This window comes from Lissotriton helveticus, chromosome 5_1 (genome assembly GCF_964261635.1).
Source record: "Lissotriton helveticus chromosome 5_1, aLisHel1.1, whole genome shotgun sequence".
In the NCBI taxonomy this organism is placed as follows: Eukaryota; Metazoa; Chordata; class Amphibia; order Caudata; family Salamandridae; genus Lissotriton; species Lissotriton helveticus.
Genome location: NC_136065.1, coordinates 15,748,053 through 15,772,463, shown reverse-complemented (window position 1 = coordinate 15,772,463; position 24,411 = coordinate 15,748,053). Strand labels below are relative to the sequence as shown.

Below are 24,411 nucleotides of genomic sequence, written 5' to 3'. Positions count from 1 at the left end.
TGTTTGTATTACCATTGTCAGTTAACTGTGAAAAGAATATAAGCTCTTCGGTATTTATTTATTTATTTAGTTTGTATAGCGCAAACAGCTACCCAACAAAGGGTTTCCCGGCGCTGTGATTCAGTAGTAGCTGACCGGACGACTGACTTAGATGTTGAATAGCCAGGTTTTCAAGGCCTTTCTGAATTTCATGTAGTTCACCTCAGAGCGCAAAGCTTGTGGCATAGCATTCCACAGTGAGGGGCCAAGGTAGGCGAAAGATTTGCCACCCATACGTGAGAGTTTTATTTTAGGAACAACAAACTTATTGGCTGTTGCAGATCTAAGAGTCCTAGATGGATGGTAGCAATGTACCAGATTTTGTAGATACTTGGGGGCTTTATTTGTAGAGATCTTATGCATGAAGCATAGGGACTTAAATTTAATTCTGTTTTCTATTTTTAGCCAGTGCAGCTCACGTATAAGTTTGGTGGTAGATGAAAAGATAGGAATTTTTCCTAACAGTCTCGCAGCTGCGTTCTGCACAGTTTGCAATCTGCGGACTGTGGCTTTATTTGCCCCCAAATATAACACATTAGCGTAATCTAACCTTGATGTTATTAAGGCATTGATGACCGTTTATTTTGTGTGTTCTGGTAGCATCCAACAAATTTTCTTTAGCCACTTTAAGATGGCAAAGCAAGTGGCCGATGTTTTAACTGCTTGCTGGTGCATACTCAGCGTGTCATTGACAATAAAGCCTAGATTACGGGCCTGTGTAGTAGGAGTTGGGGGAGTACCCATTGCAGATGGCCAGTGTTGGGGTCCCCAACGTTCTTTATTTTTCCCCAAAACAATTAATTCGGTTTTTTCACCGTTTAATTTCAGGAAGTTTTTTTGCATCCATCCTGCAATTTTCACCAGTCCTAGATTTAATACGGAGGGGTTGTCATTTCCTGATGATGAAAGGGAAAAAAGAAGCTGAGAGTCATCAGCATAGGAAAACATCATCAAACCGGTCTCCTCAACTATTTTTGCAAGCAGACTCATATACAAATTAAAAAGTAGCGGACTTAAAATTGAGCCTTGTGGAACTCCGTGTTTAAAAGTAAGGGTTTCAGAACATGCGGATTGGGAAAAAACTTGAAACGTTCTATTCTCAAGTAAAGATTTGATCCAGTTTAAGGCAGCGCCACAGATGCCAAATGAGTGGAGAGTCCTTATTAGTACCGCATGTGACACAGTGTCAAATGCGGCACTGAGGTCAAGAAGCACGAGTGCCACCGTTTCACCTTTATCTATCATAGCACGGATATTCTCTGTCACACCTAACAGGGTGGTCTCAGTTGAGAAACCAGCCCGGAAGCCTGACTGATGGGGAGGCAGCAGGTCGTGTGTGGTTATAAAATCTGTGAGACAACGATGGACATGTTTCTCCAGAATTTTTGCAAAAATAGGGAGAAGGGAGATAGGCCGGAAATTGGAAGGCACATTTGGATCTGCATCAGCTTTTTTTAGTATTGGGTGAATCATTGCGTGTTTCCAGTCCTCTGGCACATGTTCTTCCTGCAAGGATATGTTTAAGAGATCAGTGACAATGGACATGGCTTTCCTACTGAGTAATTTTAAAATAGAACATGGTAAAGGGTCTCTTGGTGAACCAGATTTAATTGTATTTATTAGATCGATGACAGTATCAACATTAAGCATGGGCCAATTGTTTAATAAGAAGGTATGAGTATCACAAGCATTGGCATCAAGAGTGTCATCTTGAATACTTGGTCTATTAGGAAGAGAATTTCGAGTATCTATGAGAACTTCGTTTTGTTTATTCTGGTCTTGTTCGATGCTCTGATAAATTTTGTCTACTTTATTTGCAAAAAAGGTAGCTAGTTGATCACATTGTGTTTTATTAAGGTCAGGTGGAGTTTGTGAGGTATTAGAGCCAGCCAGCTCTTTAACTATTTTGAAGAGAGTCTTGGATTGATTTAAGGCTGCAGTGATTTTAATGCAGACAAATTCGGCTTTGGCTTTACTACACATTTTTTGGTAATGTGTTAGTTGTATTTTATATTCTTTTTTAGCTTCTATGGAATAGAACTTTCTCCACTGACGCTCAGCATTTTTGCATTTAGTCTTTTCTAGCTTTAAAGAGTCATTGAACCAGGGGGCAGGTAGACGCTGATTTTTTCCCTTTAACTTTGTTTTGGGCAGGCACGAGTCGATAGCTGTCAAAAGCCATGTCTGAACTGATGCCAAGAGATTTTGGACTCTCGTTTTAGTGCACGGTGTCGTGTCTTCTAAAAAGGTATTCAGAATGTTAATATCTAGTTTTTTCCATTTCCTAACAGTAGAAGTTGAGACCAACGATGTGTCTTTATTTAAGAGTTGTGCTCGAAATGAAAATTTAATAGAAAAATGATCTGACCAGGGAATAGGCAAAGCGGTAAAGGTGTCCAGATTATCAATGTTGGAAAAAATTGGGTCTAATAGGTGACCTGCGGTATGTGTGGGGCCAGAGTTCTTCAAGCTTAGATTAAGAGACGCAGGATCGGCAATGAGTTCAGTGGCCTTTATACATTGGTCATTGTCCAAATGTAAGTTCAGATCGCCTATGACTGTGAAATTGGCAGCATTCATGGCGAGAGGGCCTAGAAGTTCTGAGATATTAGTTAGCCAATTTGATGCTGCTCCAGGCGGACGATAGTCGAGTGCACCGGAAAAAGTAAAGTTTGGGGAAAGTATAATTTTTGAAAGTGGCGCCTTCGCACCTAGCACAAGGACATTTTTTAAACTCACAAGTAAAAATTTTTTTAAAAATCACAGCGATGCCTCCTCCTACTTTGTTAATCCTATCAAGGCGTGTAATCGCATATGAGTCAGGGAGGGCCATGACAACATCAGGTCCAGAGCTTGCATGAAGCCATGTTCCAGTAATAAACAAAGCGTCAGGGGCCTCATCTAATAATAAATTGAAAATTTCTGTTTTATGTTTGGGTAGGGAACGGCAATTTAAGCTGAGAAAAGTAAATAGCTTGGAATCAGAATTAGAGCATATCGTATTGGTTCGATTCTCTATTTGTTTTGTCCCAACAGAGTTTGTTGCAAGAAAGCAGTTATGACAGATATTTATCTTACTATCCAACTCGAAAAGACTGCAACACGGCTGTCTAGGTGATTTTAGAGCTAATAATTGTTCAGAACTGTATTGTATAGAGGGAGTGATGATAGTAGCAGTGTTTATAGGGCATCTAAAACATACCAGCGAAGGAGATAAAGGAGAAAGAGGGATATGAGCCATGGCCGTCGGGCTCGTCAGAGGCGCGGACGGGCGCAGACGGGCTGACTCAGGCGTGACTCCGGCGCTGATGCAGGCGCGTCCACGATTCGCGTCCGCTATCGCGGAGTATTACCGTTTCCTTAAGTAGGGATGGCTAGAGCGCTGTTGAAGCTCACGCCTCCCACCTAAGATGTCCGCCGTTTCCGATTCAAATGCCAAAAAAATCGGTATTCAGCCCGCAAATTGGCTGTTACCGTCTATGTGCTGGGTCTAGATCTAGTGATGACAGGATTTTGGCAAGTGCAGTAAATAAATGAAATATTTAAAAAGTCGCCGTTTAAAATGCTCGCATTCAGCAATTAAACATAAACATAAAAGTGCAATTCAGAAGGCAGTCTACCTCCCGGCTAGTCGCCTCAGGAGGGGTCCAATGCTTAAACAAACAAACGAATCGGTAGTTGCTATTAGTGCAGTGACCGGTAAAATAAGAGCTTCAAGTGTTATTTTTTTAACGAAAATTGTTAACATACACTAACTTTTTTTGTCGTTTAGCATGTATTGCACTCTATGGTGCTTCAATTTTTAAGGCGCTGCTATAAAGTGTTGTGTTCTGCATATTGTACAATACTGGTGATGACACTGTAAAGAAAAGAATAGTAAAGATGCAGTCTGTGGAAACACAGCAGCATATATTTAAATAACAAGCAAAAGCACGTTGTGCTGAAACGCCGAGACCCGTACGCGTGCACATGACCTGTAGGCGTGCACATCTCCTGTCCGTACGCGTGCAATCTCCTGTCCCCCTTCAGAAGAAAATTCGACGACAATAGATCTCACAAGCGAGTAGCGCATGTACTGCATCGCTAGGCGAGACCTAAAAAGCAAAGCCATGGGAGGCCTGCACTGGCTCCATTAAGATGCTGCAGTGACATGACTGTACTAGAAAGCACAGTTGCAAACAAGGACCTGCAAAAAGGTGCCCAAATTCTACTGTGACTCTATGGGTACTTTGAACCACAGCTTCTCACTGCCACATAGTTCTGTCAACAGAGAAGGTGTTCCAAGAAAGTCCCTGATGAGGGAACATGTGACACTTGTCTCTAGAAGACAGTGCACTCCAGTGCCCCTGGTGGGAAGAGAAAAGACTCAAGCAACTAGAATTCTCACCAACTCTCATGCTCTCAGCTATCATGTTAGACTTAGACACCAGTAGTCAATAAGAAGGTGCATCCCGGAGCACTGAGAAGGAGTAAAGGTAAAGAGTGTGGCCATCCAGCTCACACTGGGATAACTGACCAGCAAGAAGAGAAGACTCGGTAGGACCAGGCCTGCAAGTATACAAAGTTATACCAATGACTATATGTGGATCTACCGACACAAGCCAGCATATTATGTGGAGCGACGACGACATGGTGGCGGCCCAGTAGGAGAACCAAACCGAGCCACTGCCTCAAGTTCCCAGCACAAACATCCAGACAGAGTCACTGACTACCTAGCTAACCATGACATGCATGCCAAGAGGTTTAGATGCCTTGCACAAGTAGAGGACAGAGAGCACCAGCAAATCACAGTCTCCAGGCTACAAATGCCTTCTGGTCACCATTACATCAACCGTTGATAAACTAAGAGTCTCTACCATCATGAAAGTAAGTCATTGACACTTGTCATCCAGGCTCACTCTACTGGCAACACCATCCTGCTGGTCCCTGTAAGATGCATCACTGTCAGAGTGGAGTCCAAAACATTGAAATACCAAGAAGTGCCCCTGACAGGAGCACAAATAAACCAGCAACTATCTGCTCCCCAGCTGCATCCTAATCTTGGCATCAGAAGCATGTCATGATCATGATCTATTTACCCCTGAGGTCGCACACGTGGTTAAGCAGTGGCTCTGCAGTCGTCTTGCAGTATCCCAGACATGGCATGAACACAATTTCAGCGCTGACCACATGCAGTCCTGTGGCAACCCATCCAAGGGACTCCACAAGCAAAAGATGGACCTGACCCTGCTCCTCCAACGGATGCCAGGAGGTTATGGGACTTTAGAGCGGAGACCTCTGCAGTTCTCTGATAATCACACAGTCTCAACAAGCCTGTCCTCAGTGAGTCAAGTAACATCTCCAAGGCAACCGTCTGATGCTCCACTTTAGAACTGTTGACACCAACCTCAAACCATCTCGAACACTAGCAGAGTGGACCAACACTATACTATTGGCATGTCCCCAGCAGGTATGCTGCGAGAAGGCCTTGGACGTCTTTCTACCTGCCTCACACCAGGATAAATTATGAATGCAAGTGGAGATGTCCTGTTGCATCCAGCGTCATCTGTTCATGCATCCATGGCTGTCCTGCTGATGCAGGCCGATAGACTGCGTTACCCAGTTTTGTTTTTGTTTTCATTCCATAGGTTAGACTTAAGTCCTTTCCTTTGGGTTTTTGAGAGGAAAGTAGTACGTAATGTAGTAAACCCTCCCTCCTGGCTGTACTTACACACACCCAACACCCATCCATCACAGTGGTTACCAGTCAGGTGACCCTGCCGATAAAAGATGCCAGGCACAAATGCACAGGGTCCAGTTATGGAAACTTACATCTGATGTCAGTTGATTTCATTAGCATGTGCGCCCATGGCCCACAACACCACAACTCTCTCTCTCCTTCCAAGCTCACACTCTCTCTGGTATCTGTACACCTTCCTGTCCGGGCCTCTCCCCGGGTGACCCAGTTGTCTTGAAGGAGTACCATACACTGTATACACAATAGGTGTTGCTGGGAGTGTGGACAGTGTTGTGTTTGGGTACAGAGCAAAGGTATTACATGTGAGGGGAGGGGTGTACTCTATTTTCTCTGACCCTCTGTCTCTCTCTCCCCCCAGGCTCACACTCCCTCCGGTATTTCCGATCTGCCCTCTCTGAGCCTCTCCCCGGAATTCCCCAGTTCTCCTCAGTCGGGTACGTGGACGATGTCCCCATCACCAGTTACACCAGTGAGACCCACAAGGCGGGGCCCCGGGCCCAGTGGATGGAGAAGATGGCTGCCGAGGAGCCCCAGTACTGGGAGAGGTGCTCGGAGATCAACCGAGGAGCAGAGCAGTTACACAAGGCCGATGTGAGGACCGTGATGGACCGATTCAACCAGACCGAGGGTGAGTGACACCCTGCAGGAGGGGGAGACTGGGAGGGTGAGTGACATGGAGGACGGGGGCAACTAGACCAGGGGGTGAGTGACAAGGGGGTTGAAGGGATTTGGAGGGATGGCATGTAGAAAGTGGGACTCAACTGCACCATGGTGTGTGACTGTGGACTGTACTTAACTGGTGAGGCTGGATACCCAGAATGATGGGGGTAACAGGGCAGAAGGGAGGCAATATTTGTGGGTGAGAGTGACTGGTGAAGGAGTGACCGATGCAGTCATGCAAACCATTTTGTGGCACAAAAGCTGTGATTGTCCTTCCTCTCTCCTTCTGGAGGGGGGGGGGCACAACCACTCTCCTCCCCCACCCAAGGGTGTCACTTTTACCCACTCCACCCTCAGACACATGCTTTGCGCTGCACTCCTTCAGATCTCACTTTGGTTCACCCACGCCACCCCCTTAGCAGGTGGACAAATCCATGGGGGTGTTTAGGTACTCCCATCACTGTCTGTCTGGAGTTGTCAGACCCCAGCTCTGCACCCTAAGCCCCTCACTTTCCTCTACCTTCTCTCAGGTCTCCCCATTGCCCATTATATGTCCAGCTGTGATCTCCAGAAAGATGGCTCCATGGAGAGGGGAACAGTTTGTGTCTCCTCTCACTCTCTACCTGGAGGTGCCTCACATTTACTCTCTACTAAGGGTCCTTACTCTGCTCCCTCATCCCCACACTCTTCTTTACCCCCTCAGGTCTTCATGTGTACCAGGTGATGCATGGCTGTGAACTCCGTGAAGACGGCGCTGTCGGGGGCTTTCGTCAATACGCCTTCGACGGACACGACTTCATCAGCTTTGACAAAGACAGACTGACCTGGACGGCGGCCATAGATGCCGCCAAAATCACACAGGACCGATTGAACTCAGAAGGGAGCATCGCCCAGTATTGGAAGGAACACCTGGAGGGGAGGTGCATTGAGTATCTGAAAAAATACCTGAAGAACGGTGCGGAGAGTCTCCAGAGTGGTGGGTAATGGGTATTTATATAGTGCTTACTACCCCTTACCAGGCACTGAAGCATTTGCACAGATGGGTAGCATTCTACTCCTCTGAGTCCATGGTGGGAGAAGGGTAGAGGTGGGGGTAAACATTGTTACACTCAAGTGGTTGTGGTTTGTTTGGCGGTCCTGTGAGGCCTAGTCTGTACCTCTTCCCACACCCCAACTTGCAGTCTCCAGTATTTCCATTTTCCCCACTAGAGATTACAGAAGCGGGTGTGTGGGAGCAGTGTTACACATGTTAAAGTAAAGGGCCACCCTGCAGTTGTGTTTGTATTTGGAAAGTAAATAGTTACACACAGCAGAGAATGTTGTACCCCCTGTAAGAGGTCTGTACACTGACCACTACCCACACCAACAACCTCACACTCTTTCATTCTTGGTTTCTACTCCTCTACAGCTCAATGTCATGGTGGGGGCCATGGAGGTGGAGATACATAAGGGGGGGAGTGGCATACATACCACTAGACCTGATTCAGACGAGAAACTTCACATTTCTTTTGGTTATTTTTTTTTACTGAGAATACAACACATTTTACGGCAGCAATTACACCACAACAGCCATGGGCACACACAGCATAGTAATTTACATTTTCCACTGTTAACCCCAATTTCTCCTCCCATCACATTGTTGTGTTCAACAAAGGCATTAAATGTCAGGGATGCAGCTCCACCTAGTAGCATGGAGGGACCATGCACGCACTTTCCCTATAGGTATTCCATTTACCCTAGATCTGTTCCCATTTACTAGGGCAACCCCTGCTTTCATAGACAACATTCTCTGCGGCCATGCACCAGTCCATATCTCTCCATAAATCTCTGAGTTTTGGTGCCGCCGGTGCCCCCCACAAGCAAGCAATATTGCGGTTAGCTCTAGTCATGCCCAGGGTCACCCAGGTCTGTTCCCTACAGCTTAGGTCAGTAGCATCCCATACGTTAAGGGGACACGACTCCGGTGAGGGCAGCAAACCTCCTGCATGCGTTTAATGAAAGCCTCCCAGAAGGTTTTCACCACTGGACACTCCCACAGTATGTGATAAAAAGTACCCTTCTGCCCGCACCGTCTGCAACAGTGGGAGTCCAATTCCCTGCCCATCTTAACTAATGTATTGCAGGAGAGATAGGATCTTTTGGGATATCCTGAGTTCAATTAATTTGAGCTTTAACGTCTTGACCGCCTCTTTGGGGGAAGCAAGAGCCTGATTGATGACGGCTAATTGTGTAGCCCAATAATGTCTGGATATTAGGCAATGCTATCCCACCATCATACCATCCTCTAGTGAGTTTCACTGTGGCTATTCACGGTGGCTTGCCATCCCAAAGGTAAGGCGTACAAAAATCGTGGAAGTGCCATAATTTTAAACAAAACGTACAGATCCTTGTACTGGGGTGAATGTATGACATTGTTCTACATTCTGTCCATCAACTGTGTTTTTTGCAATTTTCACCCCTAGTGGGCTGGGTATGCGCAGACGTGAGTCCCACGCTCTCCACACCACTGGAGTCAAGCTATCCAGGCTGAGGAAGGCTGATAGCCAGAAACCGGTCCTTGGATGCTTGATTCCGGTCTGGGAAAGACATGGCTTGGTAGTTCGGACTGGACTGTTCCCGTGAGGCACAGGGTCAGAGCTGATTTGCATATAGCCAGTGTCTAACCCAGGGTGGTGTGGAGTGCAAAAAAACGATGGATTTAGGCCCAGATCCTTGTATTGGGGTGAATGTAAGACATTGTTCTACATTTTGTCCATCAACTGTGTTTTTTGCAATTTTCACCCCGAGTGGGCTGGGTATGCTCAGACGTGAGTCCCAGGCTCTCCACACCACTGGAGTCAAGCTATCCAGGCTGATGAAGGCTGATAGCCAGAAACCGGTACTTGGATGCTTGATTCCGGTCTGGGAAAGACATGGCTTGGTAGTTCGGACTGGACTGTTCCCATGAGGCACAGGGTCAGAGCTGATTTGCATATAGCCAGTGTCTAACCCAGGGTGGTGTGGAGTGCAAAAAAACGATGGATTTAGGCCCAGATCCTTGTACTGGGGTGAATGTATGACATTGTTCTACATTCTGTCCATCAACTGTGTTTTTTGCAATTTTCACCCCGAGTGGGCTGGGTATGCTCAGACGTGAGTCCCAGGCTCTCCACACCACTGGAGTCAAGCTATCCAGGCTGATGAAGGCTGATAGCCAGAAACCGGTCCTTGGATGCTTGATTCCGGTCTGGTAAAGACATGGCTTGGTAGTTCGGACTGGACTGTTCCCATGAGGCACAGGGTCAGAGCTGATTTGCATATAGCCAGTGTCTAACCCAGGGTGGTGTGGAGTGCAAAAAAACGATGGATTTAGGCCCAGATCCTTGTACTGGGGTGAATGTATGACATTGTTCTACATTCTGTCCATCAACTGTGTTTTTTGCAATTTTCACCCCGAGTGGGCTGGGTATGCTCAGACGTGAGTCCCAGGCTCTCCACACCACTGGAGTCAAGCTATCCAGGCTGATGAAGGCTGATAGCCAGAAACCGGTCCTTGGATGCTTGATTCCGGTCTGGGAAAGACATGGCTTGGTAGTTCGGACTGGACGGTTCCCATGAGGCACAGGGTCAGAGCTGATTTGCATATAGCCAGTGTCTAACCCAGGGTTGTGTGGAGTGCAAAAAAACGATGGATTTAGGCCCAGATCCTTGTACTGGGGTGAATGTATGACATTGTTCTACATTCTGTCCATCAACTGTGTTTTTTGCAATTTTCGCCCCGAGTGGGCTGGGTATGCTCAGACGTGAGTCCCAGGCTCTCCACACCACTGGAGTCAAGCTATCCAGGCTGATGAAGGCTGATAGCCAGAAACCGGTCCTTGGATGCTTGATTCCGGTCTGGTAAAGACATGGCTTGGTAGTTCGGACTGGACTGTTCCCATGAGGCAAAGGGTCAGAGCTGATTTGCATATAGCCAGTGTCTAACCCAGGGTGGTGTGGAGTGCAAAAAAACGATGGATTTAGGCCCAGATCCTTGTACTGGGGTGAATGTATGACATTGTTCTACATTCTGTCCATCAACTGTGTTTTTTGCAATTTTTACCCCGAGTGGGCTGGGTATGCTCAGACGTGAGTCCCAGGCTCTCCACACCACTGGAGTCAAGCTATCCAGGCTGATGAAGGCTAATAGCCAGAAACGGGTCCTTGGATGCTTGATTCCAGTCTGGGAAAGACATGGCTTGGTAGTTCGGACTGGACTGTTCCCATGAGGCACAGGGTCAGAGCTGATTTGCATATAGCCAGTGTCTAACCCAGGGGGGTGTGGAGTGCAAACAAACGATGGATTTAGGCCCAGATCCTTGTACTGGGGTGAATGTATGACATTGTTCTACATTCTGTCCATCAACTGTGTTTTTTGCAATTTTCACCCCGAGTGGGCTGGGTATGCTCAGACGTGAGTCCCAGGCTCTCCACACCACTGGAGTCAAGGTATCCAGGCTGATGAAGGCTGATAGCCAGAAACCGGTCCTTGGATGCTTGATTCCGGTCTGGTAAAGACATGGCTTGGTAGTTCGGACTGGACTGTTCCCATGAGGCACAGGGTCAGAGCTGATTTGCATATAGCCATTGTCTAACCCAGGGTGGTGTGGAGTGCAAAAAAACGATGGATTTAGGCCCAGATCCTTGTACTGGGGTGAATGTATGACATTGTTCTACATTCTGTCCATCAACTGTGTTTTTTGCAATTTTCACCCCGAGTGGGCTGGGTATGCTCAGACGTGAGTCCCAGGCTCTCCACACCACTGGAGTCAAGCTATCCAGGCTGATGAAGGCTGATAGCCAGAAACGGGTCCTTGGATGCTTGATTCCAGTCTGGGAAAGACATGGCTTGGTAGTTCGGACTGGACTGTTCCCATGAGGCACAGGGTCAGAGCTGATTTGCATATAGCCAGTGTCTAACCCAGGGGGGTGTGGAGTGCAAAGAAACGATGGATTTAGGCCCAGATCCTTGTACTGGGGTGAATGTATGACATTGTTCTACATTCTGTCCATCAACTGTGTTTTTTGCAATTTTCACCCCGAGTGGGCTGGGTATGCTCAGACGTGAGTCCCAGGCTCTCCACACCACTGGAGTCAAGCTATCCAGGCTGATGAAGGCTGATAGCCAGAAACCGGTCCTTGGATGCTTGATTCCGGTCTGGTAAAGACATGGCTTGGTAGTTCGGACTGGACTGTTCCCATGAGGCACAGGGTCAGAGCTGATTTGCATATAGCCAGTGTCTAACCCAGGGTGGTGTGGAGTGCAAAAAAACGATGGATTTAGGCCCAGATCCTTGTACTGGGGTGAATGTATGACATTGTTCTACATTCTGTCCATCAACTGTGTTTTTTGCAATTTTCACCCCGAGTGGGCTGGGTATGCTCAGACGTGAGTCCCAGGCTCTCCACACCACTGGAGTCAAGCTATCCAGGCTGATGAAGGCTGATAGCCAGAAACCGGTCCTTGGATGCTTGATTCCGGTCTGGGAAAGACATGGCTTGGTAGTTCGGACTGGACTGTTCCCATGAGGCACAGGGTCAGAGCTGATTTGCATATAGCCAGTGTCTAACCCAGGGTGGTGTGGAGTGCAAAAAAACGATGGATTTAGGCCCAGATCCTTGTACTGGGGTGAATGTATGACATTGTTCTACATTCTGTCCATCAACTGTGTTTTTTGCAATTTTCACCCCGAGTGGGCTGGGTATGCTCAGACGTGAGTCCCAGGCTCTCCCCACCACTGGAGTCAAGCTATCCAGGCTGATGAAGGCTGATAGCCAGAAACCAGTCCTTGGATGCTTGATTCCGGTCTGGGAAAGACATGGCTTGGTAGTTCGGACTGGACTGTTCCCATGAGGCACAGGGTCAGAGCTGATTTGCATATAGCCAGTGTCTAACCCAGGGTGGTGTGGAGTGCAAAAAAACGATGGATTTAGGCCCAGATCCTTGTACTGGGGTGATTGTATGACATTGTTCTACATTCTGTCCATCAACTGTGTTTTTTGCAATTTTCACCCCGAGTGGGCTGGGTATGCTCAGACGTGAGTCCCAGGCTCTCCACACCACTGCAGTCAAGCTATCCAGGCTGATGAAGGCTGATAGCCAGAAACGGGTCCTTGGATGCTTGATTCCGGTCTGGGAAAGACATGGCTTGGTAGTTCGGACTGGACTGTTCCCATGAGGCACAGGGTCAGAGCTGATTTGCATATAGCCAGTGTCTAACCCAGGGGGGTGTGGAGTGCAAAAAAACGATGGATTTAGGCCCAGATCCTTGTACTGGGGTGAATGTATGACATTGTTCTACATTCTGTCCATCAACTGTGTTTTTTGCAATTTTCACCCCGAGTGGGCTGGGTATGCTCAGACGTGAGTCCCAGGCTCTCCACACCACTGGAGTCAAGCTATCCAGGCTGATGAAGGCTGATAGCCAGAAACCGGTACTTGGATGCTTGATTCCGGTCTGGGAAAGACATGGCTTGGTAGTTCGGACTGGACTGTTCCCATGAGGCACAGGGTCAGAGCTGATTTGCATATAGCCAGTGTCTAACCCAGGGTGGTGTGGAGTGCAAAAAAACGATGGATTTAGGCCCAGATCCTTGTACTGGGGTGAATGTATGACATTGTTCTACATTCTGTCCATCAACTGTGTTTTTTGCAATTTTCACCCCGAGTGGGCTGGGTATGCTCAGACGTGAGTCCCAGGCTCTCCACACCACTGGAGTCAAGCTATCCAGGCTGATGAAGGCTGATAGCCAGAAACCGGTCCTTGGATGCTTGATTCCGGTCTGGTAAAGACATGGCTTGGTAGTTCGGACTGGACTGTTCCCATGAGGCACAGGGTCAGAGCTGATTTGCATATAGCCAGTGTCTAACCCAGGGTGGTGTGGAGTGCAAAAAAACTATGGATTTAGGCCCAGATCCTTGTACTGGGGTGAATGTATGACATTGTTCTACATTCTGTCCATCAACTGTGTTTTTTGCAATTTTCACCCCGAGTGGGCTGGGTATGCTCAGACGTGAGTCCCAGGCTCTCCACACCACTGGAGTCAAGCTATCCAGGCTGATGAAGGCTGATAGCCAGAAACCGGTCCTTGGATGCTTGATTCCGGTCTGGGAAAGACATGGCTTGGTAGTTCGGACTGGACGGTTCCCATGAGGCACAGGGTCAGAGCTGATTTGCCTATAGCCAGTGTCTAACCCAGGGTGGTGTGGAGTGCAAAAAAACGATGGATTTAGGCCCAGATCCTTGTACTGGGGTGAATGTATGACATTGTTCTACATTCTGTCCATCAACTGTGTTTTTTGCAATTTTCGCCCCGAGTGGGCTGGGTATGCTCAGACGTGAGTCCCAGGCTCTCCACACCACTGGAGTCAAGCTATCCAGGCTGATGAAGGCTGATAGCCAGAAACCGGTCCTTGGATGCTTGATTCCGGTCTGGTAAAGACATGGCTTGGTAGTTCGGACTGGACTGTTCCCATGAGGCACAGGGTCAGAGCTGATTTGCATATAGCCAGTGTCTAACCCAGGGTGGTGTGGAGTGCAAAAAAACGATGGATTTAGGCCCAGATCCTTGTACTGGGGTGATTGTATGACATTGTTCTACATTCTGTCCATCAACTGTGTTTTTTGCAATTTTCACCCCGAGTGGGCTGGGTATGCTCAGACGTGAGTCCCAGGCTCTCCACACCACTGGAGTCAAGCTATCCAGGCTGATGAAGGCTGATAGCCAGAAACGGGTCCTTGGATGCTTGATTCCAGTCTGGGAAAGACATGGCTTGGTAGTTCGGACTGGACTGTTCCCATGAGGCACAGGGTCAGAGCTGATTTGCATATAGCCAGTGTCTAACCCAGGGGGGTGTGGAGTGCAAACAAACGATGGATTTAGGCCCAGATCCTTGTACTGGGGTGAATGTATGACATTGTTCTACATTCTGTCCATCAACTGTGTTTTTTGCAATTTTCACCCCGAGTGGGCTGGGTATGCTCAGACGTGAGTCCCAGGCTCTCCACACCACTGGAGTCAAGCTATCCAGGCTGATGAAGGCTGATAGCCAGAAACCGGTCCTTGGATGCTTGATTCCGGTCTGGTAAAGACATGGCTTGGTAGTTCGGACTGGACTGTTCCCATGAGGCACAGGGTCAGAGCTGATTTGCATATAGCCAGTGTCTAACCCAGGGTGGTGTGGAGTGCAAAAAAACGATGGATTTAGGCCCAGATCCTTGTACTGGGGTGAATGTATGACATTGTTCTACATTCTGTCCATCAACTGTGTTTTTTGCAATTTTCACCCCGAGTGGGCTGGGTATGCTCAGACGTGAGTCCCAGGCTCTCCACACCACTGGAGTCAAGCTATCCAGGCTGATGAAGGCTGATAGCCAGAAACGGGTCCTTGGATGCTTGATTCCAGTCTGGGAAAGACATGGCTTGGTAGTTCGGACTGGACTGTTCCCATGAGGCACAGGGTCAGAGCTGATTTGCATATAGCCAGTGTCTAACCCAGGGGGGTGTGGAGTGCAAAGAAACGATGGATTTAGGCCCAGATCCTTGTACTGGGGTGAATGTATGACATTGTTCTACATTCTGTCCATCAACTGTGTTTTTTGCAATTTTCACCCCGAGTGGGCTGGGTATGCTCAGACGTGAGTCCCAGGCTCTCCACACCACTGGAGTCAAGCTATCCAGGCTGATGAAGGCTGATAGCCAGAAACCGGTCCTTGGATGCTTGATTCCGGTCTGGTAAAGACATGGCTTGGTAGTTCGGACTGGACTGTTCCCATGAGGCACAGGGTCAGAGCTGATTTGCATATAGCCAGTGTCTAACCCAGGGTGGTGTGGAGTGCAAAAAAACGATGGATTTAGGCCCAGATCCTTGTACTGGGGTGAATGTATGACATTGTTCTACATTCTGTCCATCAACTGTGTTTTTTGCAATTTTCACCCCGAGTGGGCTGGGTATGCTCAGACGTGAGTCCCAGGCTCTCCCCACCACTGGAGTCAAGCTATCCAGGCTGATGAAGGCTGATAGCCAGAAACCAGTCCTTGGATGCTTGATTCCAGTCTGGGAAAGACATGGCTTGGTAGTTCGGACTGGACTGTTCCCATGAGGCACAGGGTCAGAGCTGATTTGCATATAGCCAGTGTCTAACCCAGGGTGGTGTGGAGTGCAAAAAAACGATGGATTTAGGCCCAGATCCTTGTACTGGGGTGAATGTATGACATTGTTCTACATTCTGTCCATCAACTGTGTTTTTTGCAATTTTCACCCCGAGTGGGCTGGGTATGCTCAGACGTGAGTCCCAGGCTCTCCACACCACTGGAGTCAAGCTATCCAGGCTGATGAAGGCTGATAGCCAGAAACCGGTCCTTGGATGCTTGATTCCGGTCTGGGAAAGACATGGCTTGGTAGTACGGACTGGACTGTTCCCATGAGGCACAGGGTCAGAGCTGATTTGCATATAGCCAGTGTCTAACCCAGGGTGGTGTGGAGTGCAAAAAACGATGGATTTAGGCCCAGGTCCTTGTACTGGGGTGAATGTATGACATTGTTCTACATTCTGTCCATCAACTGTGTTTTTTGCAAGTTTCACCCCGAGTGGGCTGGGTATGCTCAGACGTGAGTCCCAGGCTCTCCCCACCACTGGAGTCAAGCTATCCAGGCCGATGAAGGCTGATAGCCCGAAACCGGTCCTTGGATGCTTGATTCCGGTCTGGGAAAGACATGGCTTGGTAGTTCGGACTGGACTGTTTCCATGAGGCACAGGGTCAGAGCTGATTTGCATATAGCCAGTGTCTAACCCAGGGTGGTGTGGAGTGCAAAAAACGATGGATTTAGGCCCAGGTCCTTGTACTGGGGTGATTGTATGACATTGTTCTACATTCTGTCCATCAACCGTGTTTTTTGCAATTTTCACCCCGAGTGGGCTGGGTATGCTCAGACGTGAGTCCCAGGCTCTCCCCACCACTGGAGTCAAGCTATCCAGGCCGATGAAGGCTGATAGCCCGAAACCGGTCCTTGGATGCTTGATTCCGGTCTGGGAAAGACATGGCTTGGTAGTTCGGACTGGGCTGTTTCCATGAGGCACAGGGTCAGAGCTGATTTGCATATAGCCAGTGTCTAACCCAGGGTGGTGTGGAGTGCAAAAAACGATGGATTTAGGCCCAGGTCCTTGTACTGGGGTGAATGTATGACATTGTTCTACATTCTGTCCATCAACTGTGTTTTTTGCAATTTTCACCCCGAGTGGGCTGGGTATGCTCAGACGTGAGTCCCAGGCTCTCCCCACCACTGGAGTCAAGCTATCCAGGCCGATGAAGGCTGATAGCCCGAAACCGGTCCTTGGATGCTTGATTCCGGTCTGGGAAAGACATGGCTTGGTAGTTCGGACTGGACTGTTCCCATGAGGCACAGGGTCAGAGCTGATTTGCATAGAGCCAGTGTCTCTAACCCAGGGTGGTGTGGAGTGCAAAAAACGACGTATTTAGGCCCAGATCCGTGTACTGGGGTGAATGTATGACATTGTTCTACATTCTGTCCATCAACTGTGTTTTTTGCAATCATTTTAAACAAGGCAGCCTGTCCCAGCAAGGACAGTGGCAGCGATCTCCATTGGCGAATGTCTCCTCGTAGTCATGTCAGTGGGGCCTAGAGGTTGTGGGTGTGAAAAAGTTTTGAGCCTGTAGTGACAAAAATCCTGGGTCGCCAGTGGCTCAAGAATTAAAGCAAAGATTAATGGCGACAGAGGGCAGCCCTGCCTAGTTCCACACCTGAGAGAGAATGTTCATGAAGTGCGCCCATTCACCGCCACTTTTGCCAAGGGCTCCAAGTAAAGAAGTTTAAGCCAGGCGAGAAACTTTGGGCCAAAACCCATTCATTCTAGAATTGCAAATAAGTCTGGCCATTCGGCTGTGTAATAAGATATTTGGGCATCGAGGGACAGTATCACTGCATCTTTGCGGATAGTATCCACCCTACCGAGCACTCTCTGGAGTTATAAAGTTCTATTTGGAGGCCTTTTGGTGTCATTGCCTTACCTGACTGGATACTGCGGATCGCTTGGCTACCTCCTCATCAGTGGTATCACTCTCTAGTAGCCTCAAGTCCACAGGGGAGAGGGAGGTCGACTAAACGTTCTGTAGTGTCATCTGCTGTGGCCGTGGTTGTGAGAGAATACAGGCCAGCATAATGAGCAGCAAAGGCCTCTGCGATATCCTGCAGGTCTCTCAAACTCGCTCTCGCCTCTGAGTATAGTGGTGACCAAACGGCTCGTACGTTCACACCTATCAAGCCATGCCAATAACTTCCCGCCTTTGTGCCCTATTGCATACATATTGTGCTGCATCAACAAATGTCTGGCCTTTGCCGCTTCTGTTGCTTGGTCTCTGTTTTCTTCCCTCTTAAGGTCCAGAGCATGCATAGCGGTTTCAGTATTATCTCTCGTTAGTTTGGTCTCCATATCTAAAATCTCACTTTCCAGAGCTTCCATCTCTGCCCTTTTATCCTTTTTGTGCCCACCTGCTAGAGAGAGTGCCTGCCCCTTTATCATTGTTTTGAGAGCTTCCGAGACAATTTGTCGGACTCGACCGATAATTCTCTCTCCTTAAAATAGTGTTCCATGGCCTGCATGAGCCCGCCTTAATGTGTGGGACTTTTAAGTACCAGGGAATTAGTGAGATGGTCCTTCGAGTGTGGGGTGTACCTATGCCACAGCTCTCCTATAGTAGGGAATGATTGGAGATTGTCCTTGTTGGTGTTGCACCTCCCATAAAAAAAACGATTGTGCGCTCCTGAAAGGAATGTGTATTTTCTGTGCATTTGGAGTGTGAGGTCACCATACATCGGCTATCCCCAAAGTGGCAGGAAATCTGACAGATGAGAGTGGCGGGTGCTGTGGGGGACAATAGTCCATAGAATCACACAATGTCTAGTTAAAATCCCCTCCCATCAAAAGCTCCCCATCCGTCAAGTCCAATAGCAATTTGTTCAGGTCTGGGTAAGCAATGTTATGTAGTGCTGATAGTACATAGACCGACAGAATGTTTGCAGTCCTTCCTTCCTACAGACCTGATAGTGTTACATACCTGCCCTGTGTGTCCGTCCTGGTCTACCCCACAGTGAGAGGGAACTTTTTTCTAAAAAGTATCCCTACGACTCTGGACCTCAAGGTGAATCCTGTATATCACTAGCTTATTTCCCCATCTATCTAAGGCTTTGCAGGTGTTGCCTAATAAATACGTTTCTTGTAGCAGTACCACGTCCTGAGAGTGGAGCTTGATGTATTGAAGAACTATCCCCTGTTTCAGTTTGTCCCCCAGGCCATTGACATTCCAGGAGAGTAATCGCAGTGAGGGAATGGTCATAGCATCAGCCATGCTGTGGCGGTGGGGTATATCTGTCCCTCTCTCCCGCTAGTGGTGAGTGCAGCAGGAGTTGGAATCTGGAGTCGATATCCTATCTGAAGCCCTTGCCTGCCGCTCTGTGTGGTGTATGTATTCATCTGCTGCCACATTCAACAAGTTAAACAGGAGACTGAGTGTGGAAGTTGTGTCTCCCCACCTCCATCTCCCCTTAGTGTGATAACTGAGAAACTGTCCCTCAGAACTGGGAAAAACCAAACCCCCCTCCTTACCTCCCTGCAAGACACACTTTGAACTACCCACCTCCCCAACTCTACAGATTGTCTATTGCCCCAACCCAACCTGAACTTGGAGGACTCTGGCCCAGCTAACCTGCCCACCGCCCATCCCATGCACGAGCAAGAAAAGAAAAGTGTTACCAATGCTATGAAAGATATGAGATTGTCTCTGTAGATCAGCCTCCTCAGTCTCTTCTAGGGCAAGTCTCCTTTATAGTCATATGCCCTCAGTGGCCCAGGACCTGCAAGCCCTTTTCGATGATACGTCTTGGAGTCACAGCAAGGAGTCGCTTAGAGCCACCGATCATTGTTAAGGCCATCTGAGGGGAAGCTGTGTTTCATCTGTCAACGGTCTGTCTTTGAGGCCAGTTGTTTATCTGTCAATTATTCTTCGTCTTGTCTGGCGCCTACTTCGTGCAACTCGGTGCACTTCATTAGTCCTCGCTAGCCTCTCTTTGCATTAGGGCTGGAGCTCCCCATCATTCACCATCCATCCAGCCACTCCACTGCTTCATTGGGGTTCAAGAAAAACCAGGCCCTCCCTTCTGCTTCCACCTGCAGCTTCATTGGAAAGAGCATGGAGTACTTCACTTACCTTTCTCTCAGGGTGTTTTTAACTTTGAGAAAACTTTGTCTCCGGACATTATCATAAAGAAATTGATTTAACCATTTTCATATGCAATATGACATCCTGATCACGAAAATTGAAGATGTAGGCCTAGGTTGGTCTTGGGGAGGAGGGCTGGCTTCGATCTTTCGTCCGACACTCAGTGCACCATTTCAACAGAGAAGTATCGGGAGAGGCCACGAGGCTGAGGTGTTTTAGGACCAGGCCCTCCACCAATAGGTCCACTGTGGGATAATCTGCTTATTCAGGGACTCCAATAATCCTTATGTTATTGCGTCTTGACCTGACCTCATAATCATCGAGTTTGTCCTCAAGGAGTTTATCTGTGGCTTGGAGTTCACTGACTTGCTTTTTAAGAACGTCTGTGTCAGTCGGAAGATTTGCTGCTGTTTTTTTTTACCCCTTTGACTCTTGTGCTCATGTTTCGGAGGTCGGCTCTAACGAGTGAGACCTCTGTTGTCACGGAGTCTACTTGCGTCTCTAGGGAAGTACGCACCCACTGATGTCTGCCAGGATGTCATGTAGTGTAAGGTCCTCCTTTTCAGAAGTCGGCTGGGTGAGAGATTGAAACAGGTCCTGAGAACTCTCCGCAGCATCCTGGCTCTTTTGCCCAGTAAACCTATCTATCTTGGTTTGATGGGAGCTGCACATTCCCTTATTGCCTGTCACCTTGCATAGCCAGTAAGGAGGTCAAGGCAGACCGACAAAGGTAGAATACCCACTGGGGTAATCACTGCTGCCTGCCTGTGGATGTTCCAAGTAGTCCACGCAGTCTGTTTGTGCTCTCCCACCACCCTATCACCTCCACCCCAGCGGACCCACCAGAAGTCTGCACTCATGCTAAATTCCAGCCTCCCTGGGGCTCCACGAAAGACTCTGACGGGGAGATAGCCACCTGCGCTTGTTTAGGTTTGTTTGTTTGACCGCGGTGGTGTGTTGGTTTGCAGCCAATTTAGTGGGTCGGTCTGATGTTGTGTGGCTTCAAGCGGGACCTCTCTCCTCCACTGAAACCATTTATTGCCTCCGCCCTAATATTTTCATGGCCCCCTTCTGGGCAGGCCGCAGTTTGCACACTAGTTCCTCCTGGGCCTCACCGCAGCCGACAGCGGAGGCCTCCGCCAAGCGCACCCACCGTTGGACCGGGGGTCGAAACAGCAGAGGGTCCACTTGTGTTCAAATGCTTGCAGCAAGACTGCAGAGTTGTTGGCCCATGTCTGACACCAACTATGAATGTTCTTTCAACTGTGTGCTCTCACCCTCTGCCTGCAGCATCACAGGTCTCTGCTTTCTCTCTGATCACTCTTCTCCATCGCTGCCAGTCCAGTCTCCCCTGGGCAGCCTGGTCCTCGCTGGCCATCGCAGAGTGCTTCTGTTGCTGGAGACCGCCTGCCTCTAACCGTGGGTCCAGATTTTTCGATCAATTCGCCTCCACTCTGCTGCAGTGTGAGACGCCGCGTCCTAGCCACCTCTCTCAGCTCACCACCTCTCCACTGGGCTGTGCCTCTGTCTTTCCATCCCCAACAGCCACCGCTGCTTGTCTGACGGGACCATCACCCTGTCGCCTCTAGGCAGAGCCTCCTACCTCTCGTCCTCCGGGTTGCCATCTCATTCCAGGTCCCTGCTGAACCTCTCGAGTAGACCTCACCGCCCCACTCACTCTGTCCATCTCGCAGACACCCCCGGCCTCGCAGAGTGCACAGGTGAGTGTCAGGGGCCACGTTGCACACAATGATACCTCAGTTCATGGATACTGTGATGGATGGGATGGGATTTGGGCGGTGGGCAGCGGGAGCATCTCTAGTAAGTGGCCATCTTTCTCGGCAGCTGGCCACGCCAGAGACTTCAAATTTTTAAAGCTAAAATACCAATATTTTTTGACTGTATCCCACCTGAAATTGCCTTTGATCCAATCAGTCCATGAGGCAAGTACGCTCTCCAGATTATATTTTTTAAATCTCCGATTTTCCTCTGCTAAAGTGTTGCATGAATGGGGTGAGCACAGGGGGCCAGTGTTATAACTTGTGCTCCTCCAGTCTCCTCCCCTGGCTTCCTCCGACAGCTACTCTATTCAGGATTTTCCCCCTTCCCTCTCTGAGCCCCCCATAGCCACCAACTGCTGCCTTGGACCAGAGACGTGATGCGGTCAGATAAGAGACCTCGCCCTCGTCACCGTCCCCTGCATCCGTTGAGCGACCACCGGCGGCAGATCGTTCTCCCACCTTGCGGCAAAAACCTGGAACACCCTCCCCATCCGCCTACGACAGACCCAGGACCTACTGGCCTTCAGGAGACTCCTCAAGACCTGGTTGTTTGAGCAGTAGCAGTACCCCCCCTCACCCTCCCCCCCCCAGCGCCTTGAGACCCTCACAGGTATGTAGTGCGCTCTACAAATGTACTGATTGATTGATAAGAGATCAGTGCACGGTGAATATAACACTTCTCACTGTAGATAGTGCCAGCATTGTGCAGGCTGCGTGTGTGCTGCTGGCTACACACAAACACAACTGTCAATAACACACTCACACACACTGTCATGCTGATTGTGGTCTAGCAGTAATGCTGTTTGTGCACTGCTGCACATCATTAAGGGATAGATGTATCTGTTTACTCTGAGTGTAGTCATTTATTGATATGGAATTTTTTTTACATTATTTTATTGACTTTCCTTAGATCATAGTACAAAATCGAGAAACAGGTTAAATTCACACAGGATAAAATGTCAGAAAACAAAGAATCAAGTGGAGATAGTCAAATCAATTGATTCCCATCAATAATTCATTTCTGGCACATAAACTAATCGATGCATTAACTGAGTTGTTATAATATATAATATAAAAACATGCTTGCCAAATATATGACATCATTTAATTTATTCAAATAATCATTATCAACCATAGTAAAATCCCATCTAAAATTCCTCCAAACCCTCTCAAACTTTAACAGTGAGAGGGAGCCTCTTGCTTTAGCCAACGCAAGCTCTAAGGGGCATATTAGCAAGGCAGGCGGTATGACATTATCGCCGCTTTTGCGGCCGAAAACGGCGATAATTTCATCGCCCTATTAGCAAACTGTCGCTAACATTAGTTAGCGACAGCTTTTAGGTGATAGCGAGCGGTTTGGGGCCCGCTTTGCATGTCAGCGATATTTATCGCTAATGACATGCAAAGTGGGCGTACCCAAACAGTTAGCGACTGAAAGCAGTCGCTAACGTCGCTATCACCTATTAGCAAGGCAGGCGTAGCGATAAAAAAATTTGCGCTAAGCACGAATATCACTGAGAACTAACGCCTGCTCAGACCACTTCTTAACCTGTATATCCAATGGGAGTTGGATATTCAGGTTAAGACCCTATTGGGGTTAATGCGAGAATCTCACTGGATTTCAAGCGATATTCATGCATTTCGCCGCTATCGCCGAATATTTGATCGCATTGGAGATAAACGTTGCTAATAGCACGTTATCTCTGCGATAAAACCTGGCGATGCTTAGCGATAAAAAAAATGTCGATAAGCCTATTTAGCGATAAATATCGCGACTCCTTGCTAATATGCCCCTAAATTCATATATTTGATTAAGAAGGGAGCACCATTCCGTATCTTTGGGAGCATTCTCGGAGACCCATGCTTGAGCTATATAGAGTCGGGCAGATACCAGCATAATCATAGCTAGCTCTTGTCGGCCACCTTCCAATTAATTTTTAACACCCATCATTTTCTCTTTTATCGATAGTAGTTAAAAAAAAGCCCAGGCTTAGCGATGCACTATTAGTTACACCTTGTAAGCAGGGACAGAGAGCAAACATGGGAAGGCCATCAGCAGCCTGGAGCAGACACTTAGGGCATCTCGTTCGATCTCTCCCGTCTACAATAGGTGATACTCCCCAGTTTAAAATGACATCTGGGGTACACTATAGAAAGCAGGTCGTGCGCCACTGTTGTAGCTTGAGATTCATGTAGTGTACTGACCGATCTAGCAAATTTAAAGCCATCTGAATCTCTCCAGCTGAGATCTCTGATAAAAGAAGTCTACTCCATTTTGCAGCTAATAGCGGAGTATTGTCTACAACAGATTGCGAGAATAACTGATACATCATGCTTATAGTAGGGTTAATACCACTTTTAAAACAATACGAGGAAACCTCTGAGCTGTCAATGCCCTCCATGCAACCACAAGCGGTTTGCATATCGTCCCTCAGTTGAAGATATTTGAAAAAAGAGTGATGAGGCAATTGATAAGCCTCCTGTATGTCAGAGAAAGATCGAAAACCATTTACATCGATAAATTGGCCCGTGTTTGTAATCTCACGGTCTGCCCAAATCCTACAGGTTAGATCCCGGGAGATACAGGAAGAGGCAGGATTGTCCCATATCGGTGTCTCCTTATTGATAAAACAGATCGAATATTTATTACAGATCCCCCTCCAAATATAGATGATATCCTTGAGTACTTTAAAAACATACCCTCTTGAAGTAATTAGGATGATCTAGTCGATAGAAGAAAAGCCCAGCTCCCGCTCCCAAATCAAGCGGATAACACAGTGGTGTTTGATTTGGCTCATCATATATCAATAGACTACGCAAGTGCCCAGTAAAAGCGGGCCAAAAATATAATTTAAAGTCCGAGAGTGAAAGCCCTCCCATACCATAAGAGGATTTCAGGATACGGCTAGCATGCCTAGCATGCCTGTAACCCCAAAT

At 48.0% G+C, this 24,411-nt stretch overlaps 1 protein-coding gene across 1 annotated transcript in view; it reads left to right on the top strand.

The window, feature by feature from the left end:
• LOC144754061 (major histocompatibility complex class I-related protein 1-like) overlaps positions 1-24,411 on the top strand; it is a 165,553-nt gene that overhangs the window by 72,884 nt on the left and 68,258 nt on the right. Inside the window, exons 3-4 of the mRNA XM_078641580.1 lie at positions 6,135-6,404; positions 7,140-7,412. Of these exons, the coding sequence (XP_078497706.1) occupies positions 6,135-6,404; positions 7,140-7,412 (543 nt within the window). The remainder of the gene's footprint in view (positions 1-6,134; positions 6,405-7,139; positions 7,413-24,411) is intronic.